Source organism: Caloenas nicobarica, chromosome 13 (assembly GCF_036013445.1).
Source record: "Caloenas nicobarica isolate bCalNic1 chromosome 13, bCalNic1.hap1, whole genome shotgun sequence".
Classification (NCBI taxonomy): Eukaryota; Metazoa; Chordata; class Aves; order Columbiformes; family Columbidae; genus Caloenas; species Caloenas nicobarica.
In genome coordinates, this window is record NC_088257.1 from 2,851,350 (window position 1) to 2,859,999 (window position 8,650).

The 8,650-nt window shown below is 47.5% G+C and overlaps 1 protein-coding gene across 2 annotated transcripts; it reads left to right on the top strand.

The window, feature by feature from the left end:
- Positions 1-1,196: 1,196 nt before the first annotated feature.
- Positions 1,197-7,428, top strand: BNIP1 (BCL2 interacting protein 1). 2 transcript variants are annotated; one of them, XM_065644181.1, is made up of 6 exons: positions 1,197-1,301; positions 1,390-1,482; positions 1,860-1,951; positions 3,252-3,353; positions 4,060-4,178; positions 6,261-7,424. In XM_065644181.1, exons 1-6 carry the CDS (start codon positions 1,221-1,223, stop codon positions 6,455-6,457), a joined length of 684 nt encoding a protein of 227 aa, XP_065500253.1. In that variant the 5' UTR covers positions 1,197-1,220; the 3' UTR covers positions 6,458-7,424. The 2 variants fall into 2 exon arrangements, with proteins under 2 accessions (XP_065500253.1, XP_065500254.1); XM_065644182.1 differs by lacking the exon at positions 1,390-1,482 and having other exon boundaries at positions 6,261-7,428.
- Positions 7,429-8,650: the final 1,222 nt, after the last annotated feature.

An 8,650-nucleotide genomic window follows, 5' to 3' on the forward strand; every position in this document is an offset into this window, starting at 1 on the left:
CCTCCCGTTGTTCCCCAGCCCCTCGCGCTGACACGTCCTCCAGCTGCTGGGGGTCAATGGCCTCGTCACCCCAGCCTGTCCCCCGAGAATCCTTGGCAGGTCTGTTGGGTGTGAGACTGTGAGGAGCCATGGAAGGAGGAATGTTGTTTGTACAAAACTGGGGATCCAGCGCCTGACCCCAGCCCGGGGGAAGGACCGAGCGATATCAGACTATGAATCCTTAATATAAAACAAAGTCCCTTCGAACTAACCCCGGAATGCAGACTGATTCCTGTATTTAAAAAGTTAATCTAGGGGGAAGGGTAACCAAAGAGCTAGGAATCCGTATCTTAAATATTTCAATAAGGGGAAGGGGGTGGTTAGAATTAGATGAATGAGACAGATGAATGAGACAGGTAAACTGAGGCAGGGCCGGGTGGTCTGTAAACCCTGCAGAACCAACTGATGGGGAACAGGGGAGGGAATTTGCCCTGGGATTACGGTGATATAAGCAGGGGCTTTTTGCCCTTTAGGCAGAACACCCGGTCATGCAAAATTGTTAATCTGCTTTGCTGAGAGATCCTGCCTGGGCCTATTCTATTGGCAAGATGATCATTTCACAGAATCCCAGAGCATCAGGGGTTGGAAGGGACCTCGAAAGCTCATCCAGTGCAATCCCCCCGCCGGAGCAGGAACACCCAGATGAGGTTACACGGGAAGGTGTCCAGGCGGGTTGGAATGTCTGCAGAGAAGGAGACTCCACAACCTCCCTGGGCAGCCTGTGCCTCTGGCACCCTCACCATGAAGAAGTTTCTTCTCAAATTTAAGTGGAACCTCCTGTGTTCTAGTTTGAACCCATTACCCTTTGTCTTACCGTTGGTTGTCACGCAGAAGAGCCTGGCTGCATCCTCCTGACACGCCCCCTTTCCATATTGATCACCATGAATGAGGTCACCCCTCAGTCTCCTCCAGCTCCAGAGCCCCAGCTCCTCAGCCTTTCCTCACAGGGGAGATGCTCCACTCCCTTCAGCATCTTTGTTGCCCTTCGCTGGACTCCCCCTGCAGCAGTTCCCTGTCCTGCTGGGACTGAGGGGCCTACCAAGCTGCAGCTGCCGGGGCCCCGGTGCTCTGGCAGCTCCTCCCGGGTGCCGCGGCCGAGCAGCAGCGGGCTGCGGCCTGTGCGCTGCCCGGGCCCGCAGGGGGCGCCCGCGGGCCGGAACGCGCTCTCTCCGCCCGCCAAGATGGCGGCGGGCGCGGTGGCTGTGCGGGTCTGCAGCCAGGAGATCGTCCGCTTCGACCTGGAGATCAAGGCGGCCGTGCAGGTACCACCGCGGCGGGACCCCCCTTCACCCCTGCCAGGGCTGCGGGGCGGGGAGCTGCGGCCGCGCTGAGCGGGCCGTTGTGTTGCAGGACATCCGGGACTGCCCGGGGCCGCTCGGCGCCCTCACCGAGCTCAACGCCGCCGTGAAGGAGAAATTCCGGCACCTCCGCGGCCGCATCCAGGTGGGGGGCCCGGCCGGGGCGGCGGGGAGGCCGCGGGGCCCCGGTGAGCGGCTCGATCCGCCGTGAATTCCGCCCGGGGTGCGGGTGGCGGGGGGCAGCAGGTGTTGAGCAGGTTTTGTCGGGTTTGCTGCTCCTTTTTGAAGAAACTTCTTCTCAGTCAGGGTGACGGAACACTGGAACAGGCTGCCCGGGGGGTTGTGGATTCTCCTTCTCTGGAGACATTCAAAACCCGTCTGGACGCCTTCCTGTGTAACCTCACCTGGGTGTTCCTGCCCTGGCAGGGGGATTGCACTGGATGATCTTTTGAGGTCCCTTCCAACCCCTAACATTCTGTGATTCTGTGTGATTCTGTGATTCGTGTTCCTGTTGCCGTCCAGGAGCTCGAACAGATGGCGAAGGAGCAAGATAAAGAGTCGGAGAAACAAGCGTTACTGCGGGAAGTGGAAAATCACAAGAAACAAATGCTCAGGTGGGTCGGACAGCAGGTCCCTGTGACCACAGATCCCAAACTGCTGCGCAGCGTCCTTTGGTTGCTGGTTTGGAAATACTGTTGCTGACGTGGTGCTGTTTTGCTCAAGACCAAGAGTGGATCAGGATGGGAAGGGCAGGACTCCCTTCTTCTTTCCTCTCCTGTCCTGTCTCCTCAGCCATGGTCTGTCCCTTTGAGCCGCTGGTCATGTAAGGACGTGACTTGAGGGTGACATTTGGTGGCTGGCACGGTGTTCTGCTCCCCTCGCTCCATGAATCATACACCTACGAGAAGAAATGACAGGACAGCATATTGTTATTCTGTGGTATGATGAGGTATAATAAGGTGGCTGAGGGGAGAGCTCGTTACTCTCTACAAAGGTCAGGAGCGATAGCATCTGATCAGCCTCGCGTTGCGAGGTTAAAAATAAAAGGAAGCCCAAGTGGAAGCGGGAGACTGCGGTGGTCCCAGGTACGGTGAGATGTCGCAGCACCCCAGGGAGACACCTGCACCAGATTCGCCTCTCACAGCTCCTACCAAATTATTTTTAGTGACTTTGCACAGCTGCATCACCCTCACGATTCATCCAGCAGTTTAGCACCCAAGACATCACTCGGAGGCAGAGGCACGGCCGCGATTACCACAGCTCTGGCCCTACAGGGGCAACGGCCAGTGCTCCAAGGTTGTGATTTGGGCACTCAACACTTCCACAATAGGCTTAAAATCACAACAGTAAAAGCAAACCCCAAACCAGAAGCAAATAAAAGCTGCTTTTTATGAAGCATTCTTATGAGGAGCTGTTGAGGGAACTGGGGAGAAAAGGAGGAGCAAAAAGGAGGCTGAGGGGAGAACTGATCACTGTCTACAACTGCCTGAAAGGAGCTGGGAGCACAGAGGGTGTTGGGCGCTTCTCCCAAACAGCAAGTGATAGGACAAGGGGAAATGGCCTCAAGTTGTGCCAGGGGAGGTTTAGATTGGATATCAGGAAAAAATTCTTCCCGGAGAGGGTTCTCAGGCATTGGAACAGGCTGCCCAGGGCAGTGGTGGAGTCACCATCCCTGGAGGGGTTTAAAAGACGTTTAGATGAGGTTCGTAGGGACATGGTTTAGTGCCAGGGTGAGGTTATGGTTGGACTCGATGGTCCTGAGGGTCTCTTCCAAGTGAAATGATTCTATGATTCTATATGAAGTCCATGCACATATCTGGGGTGCTCAGTTACAGTGGTGGTTGCTTTGTGAAAATTGTTTTCACTTGCAAGGTATTGCCATCGTCCTACAACATTGTGCTCTTGTGCTTTCAGCAATCAGGCAGCTTGGAGAAAGGCAAATCTGGCTTGTAAAATTGCTATCGACAACTCTGAGAAAGATCAACTGCTGCAGGGAAGAGACTCCTTCAGACAAAGGTATTAGACCATCACGCTGCATGAGCTGAGATTTAAACACAATACTATATTCACTAGCTTTAAATGGAAGTGACATAATGTTTTTAAGTTACTTAATTGTATCTGGAACATAGCTTTTCTTTTGTGAGTGCCTTTGCCTTTTGTGGAGATATAAAGTGTTAAGGATTGTGATAATTTCAGGTTTTCTTGGCATTGACTTGTCTAAGTGGAACAGGGGATAAGGTAGGCTTCATAGTTTTACAGTATATCTTTTACATTCATTCCGATCAGGCTCATAAACAAGTAATTGATCATTATATAAGCTGGTTTTGTGTGTAAAACTGGATGTAAGCTTGTATAATTTCTGTATTGAAAAATTGGCCTGTTTAGTATTGACCAGCAACAAATGGGATACCCAAGAGAGTTTGTATCAGTGCTTCCATGCCAGCTCATGAAATTGTACAGTCATGGATGAATAACAGGGGCTCACATCTGAGCCACTAGCAGTTGGTTTGCCTCATGACTTTAATATTTTGTGATTTTTTTTTAACAGCTTAGTGAAGATAATCTGAATTCCTCGTGCAGTAAAAACTGATTGTGTCTTTTGTATATTGGCAGAGATGTTTGGGGCCAAGCCCTGATCTAAGCTCTCTGCCAGCAGCATTTTCCCTGCAGTACCCAAAGCCATGATTTTATCCCTTCCCACTTTATTTTTTCCCTTTTTCAGGAAGACCACAAAGGAAAGTCTGGCGGAGAGTGCAAGTAACATCACGGAGAGTCTGATGAGCATCAGCAGGATGATGTCACAGCAAGTCCAGCAGAGTGAGGAGACGGTGCAGACCTTAGGTACAGGTGGTTTTGGGGTGTTTGGGTGTGGACTGGATGATCGAAGTACCTTTCACCAGTTCTGTTCGGATGGGGAGAGGCAAACTGACGCGGTGTTTAGCATGGTGGAAACCTGCTTTGCTCTTACCACGATGATAATCAAAGGACCGTCCAGCAGAACTCCTCTCACAGCTTGGCATAAACAGAAAATCATAACGTATGTTGTGTGGAATTGTTTGCTGGAGTTTCTGTTTCATGATTATGAGTAAGCAAGGAGAAGGGAGCAGGCTGCAGAGCTCTTGTTCTAGTTTTGTATGAGAGCAACTGTAAAAGCAGTGCGAGTTCACGCAGTGCAAGAAGCACATTTGGTGTCACTCTGCGCTGCTGTCCCGGCATACGTTTGGTAATAGAGAAAATAAAAGTGTAGGTACAAGTCTGTACACAGAGGAAAGTTAGTGTGGCTGGAGGGCTCTTTTCACCCCGTCTCCAGCTGGGATGACTAAGAGACGAGGAGATCAAGTGACATGAACCCGAGGTCAGTTGCTCTGTCAGCAGCGCATCAAGGACTGTGAAACCAAGATTTCACCCGCTTCTTTGGCTTCGACTCCTAAGACAATAAATCAAGCGACCTGTCAGAACTGGTGATTCATGAAGCATTTAGAAGTTGGATCTGTGTTGCCTGGGCCTCTTACTGGCTGTGCTTTTGGGCAGGAGGGAGAACAGTTTTAAAGATGAAGATAAATAATGCTACTTTTGGCCTCCTTGTTTTCTGCCCCCATCGGAGGATGGAGCTGGGCATGGTTTGTTCATGCACAAGTAGCATGTTTCTTCTCCCTTTAAAAAGACAGTTTGGCAGACACTTTGTCACCCTGTTTCTGACTGAACAGCACTTGGAGTTCATCAAGGGAAAAACTACCAAAGGTCATTTACAAAACCCAGCTGCAAACTCAGAATCAGTAGTTAAAATTTCCTTTTTTTCTGAGCAAGTCCTTCCCTAGTATGCAGTGAATATATGTGGCTGTGAGGCAGGGAAGCTCTGCTCTGTCATTCATGATGGGAAACAAGTTTTATATTTTCACTTGGATCAAAATGTCTCTTTAAGATGGGACATAATGGTTTGCAAAATATTACAGACTTCTGCTGTGCTTGTTTTTGTCAGCCAGACAATACAGTTGGAGTTTGAACTTTGTTTAATCAATCAGTTCAGCATAGAGGGATATACCAGCATTCACTGTTGTACAGCATATGCATTCTGTAATATAAGAAAAAGGGGACTCATGGACTTTTGCTTTCATTTAGGAGTTCGAAAGGAGGAATGCCAAGGAGTTCAGAGTGTGAGTTTGTTTTCTCACAGCAAAAGAGAAGTTGAAAGGGACTGATGTTCCCTCTTGCTGGTTTGGCACATTCTCAAATTCTGTCTTTATTTGAGGCCAATGAACACGCTTTTCCTCTAGTTGATTTTCTCTTTTTCATTAGGGGAAAAAACATACATGTTTGTAAAAAAATAACTAAAAAAACCTGGTTTAATTGTTTGAGCTGAATAATTAAGGATGTCTCACTGCTGCATGCTACTTTTTCACTTTCTGCAACTCCATCTGAATCTCACTGATTTACTGCTCTGGCTTGGGGGAGGTTTCAGCTGTGCAATTAATATATGCAGATATGGACCTATCCTGCTGCTGCTGGAACTGATGTGTAGAGCAGTAGCGATGGTGATTCCTCTCTCTTAAATTGGTGGTTATAGCACCGCTCTTGTTTCAGTCTGTTTCCAGGGTGCTTTCAGGTGGCACTGAGTTTGTTCATTAAAAAAGTGAACTAGATTTGATCAGGTAACCTGAAAATTAAAAATTCAGGAACAAGATGCAGGGCCGTCGAGCTGTTCGGTACTCTTATTTTCTTTTGCATTTTTCCTGAGCATATCAGGACTGCTGAGTTGGGAAAGCTGCTGCAGGAACACAGTCTGCGTTTGTCTTGCCCATAAGTCAGTCTGACCCAGAAGGATTTCACAGGCACTATCTGTATTGCCAAATATCACGTCCTTTGTCATGTATTTTTGAAGCACAACCAGCTGATTTTTTTTTTTTTTTCCCCTCTTAATTTCAGCCAATTCTTCACGAACCATCCTGGAAGCAAATGAAGAATTTAAGTCCATGTCTGGGACGATTCAGTTGGGGCGAAAGCTGATAACAAAGTACAACCGCAGGGAGCTGACGGACAAGCTGCTCATCTTTCTCGCCCTTGCCTTATTCCTGGCCACGGTGCTCTATATTTTGAAAAAAAGACTCTTTCCGTTTTTGTAAAATTCCAAAGCTAAACTGAACTATTACAAAAGATCAGGAAGAGATGGCGTAATAACAGTAAGGCTTTTAAATAAAATAATAAAGGGATATTGCAATAGCTGAGAGAGCGTTAGAGTAAGTGTGACTTTATACTGTTCCCGTGGAGCTTGCAACCTGCCTAAGAAGAGCTTGAATGATCACAAGTTGTGAAGAAGCAGGTGGATCAAGGCAGGGAAAGAAGAAACGCCAACTTGTCTGTAAGTTTGGCGAACCAGACAAGCACTCGAGGAACTGGGCACTCAAAGGTGCCAGTCTTGACTTTGAACCTCTCTTTGTTTTGCCTTGAAATTAACTCCTGTCCTTGGCTTGAACTGGAAGCTGCTTTGTAAGGCGCTTAGAGGAAGGATGGAAGAGAGAAACTCACGTACATTCCGTTAATAAACTATTCGTTGTATCCATGTAAACTGAGTTTTGTTGAAAAATGAAGTCTAAGGGACTGAAAGAGCCTGAATAACTTCCAGTGTAAAAGTTCTACTTAACAGCAGTGGATTGTTTTTCCTGGGAGGGCAGCACACGTGCAGTCTGGCTCTGTTCCTCTGGCCGTGGGAGGGCTCTGACCAAAGCGAAAATGGGAGCCCCGTTTGTTGCTATTAATTCACACAATATATTTGAGAATGACAATGCCAGTCTGTTGACATCAAAAGCGTTTTTGCATCCTTTCTTTGTAAAATTCCACTTAATGCTTTATATTTGCAAAATACTGCCAAGTTGTACATTTGAAAGCTTTTCTTGCTCATACAATTGATCTTTTCTCAGTAAAATCTTTTACAATGTTTGCGCTTCAGAAATGGGAGTTGATTTGCTTTAATAACATAGACAGCAGCCTGCCATGCTCCATGTAATACCCTGAAGTACCAAAAACCGCACTGCAATGTGCATAAAACTGATGTTGCCTTCCCCTCTGGAAATTGTTTTGTTGCTTCTTCAGGCTGACTGGTAAAGCTGACATTCTGTTTAGGAAATTCTCACAGGATGGCTAAATACTGCCTTAAGTTAGTAGTTGTAAACTTTAAAAGGCAGTGCTACATATACCTTGAGAAATACGACGTCAAGCAAATTGCAGTGTATGTTTTTGTGAAATTTAAGGTGACTTTACCTTAGTAGTTAGTTCTCAATAGTAAGTTTAGAGAGAAGCAGCGGCTGGTTATCTTGCCGTTGTAATATTCATTTACTAGATCCTGTCAGTAATCCCAACCTCCCCTTTTGCTGGCAGCTGCTACCGGCTGGTTCAATACAGCAGTGGCTGTAAATTGCAGTAATCCAGACTGGTGTGTGTGGCTCTGGGCATAAATGAGAAAAGCTGGAATTTGTAAGCGAGTTCAGAACCAGGCTCTGCCTGAAGAGTTGGTACCTGAGCGATTGTTCCGAGGTGAGATTTGGAAACCTCTGCAGCGGGGTCGGTCTGTCCGCAGAGGGCACCACTGCCCGCCTGTCCTGAGCCGCTTCTTTCCCTCAAGTCCTGTAGTGCTCAGAGCAGACAGGACGGATGTGGCTTTTTCCGGATCGTTTTTTCATCCTATTTCGGTGTAGCTTTGCTGGTAGCCTTTCCTGAGATAGAGAACTACACAAAGATTGAAATAAATGGAGAATGCAGATGTTCTGGTTTGAGTAAGAAATTACTCAGTGTAAAGAAGACACATTGCACAAAGTCAACGCAAGCATGCCTTTTAATAATAATACGAGCCTTGATTTGGAAGGACTCTGCTAATGAGCAAATACCAACGAAGGAGAGTGTTGTGGAGTCTGCAAGTTGGGGCCGTGATGGAGCAAGTTCTACCCAGCCCAGTGGTCCTGGCTGTTGGATTCACACGTATCGTCTCTAGTGTCGGGCTCCTGCCGCTCGTCCCTCTGCGCAGGTGTGTGCAAACATACACAGGCATATTTAAGACCCAAAGATTATTTAGATTATAAATACATCTTAAATTAATTGCCGTGCAGCACTTCCTATTTTCCAAATCAACAGTACAATGGTGGTTTATCCAACTTCAGGGCAGTCAGTAAAATTCTCTTTTCATGAACTCCTTCCTGCTCCTGGGCCAGCTGTAGCAATGCGATTATATTTTTTTCAGCCAGCTTGAAAACAGCCTCGTCTTTCTGCAAGACCAGCCTGCAGCTGGTTGCACACCAGCTGCCTCAGTATTTCCTCCTGCATGT

Bases quoted from the DNA above. Each gene is read 5' to 3' on its own strand.
- BNIP1 (XM_065644181.1), top strand. From the start codon at position 1,221: ATGGCGGCGGGCGCGGTGGCTGTGCGGGTCTGCAGCCAGGAGATCGTC. The intron at 1,302-1,389 runs GTACCACCGCGG...GTTGTGTTGCAG, and splicing joins AGATCAAGGCGGCCGTGCAG to GACATCCGGGACTGCCCGGG. The intron at 3,354-4,059 runs GTATTAGACCAT...TCCCTTTTTCAG, and splicing joins AGAGACTCCTTCAGACAAAG to GAAGACCACAAAGGAAAGTC.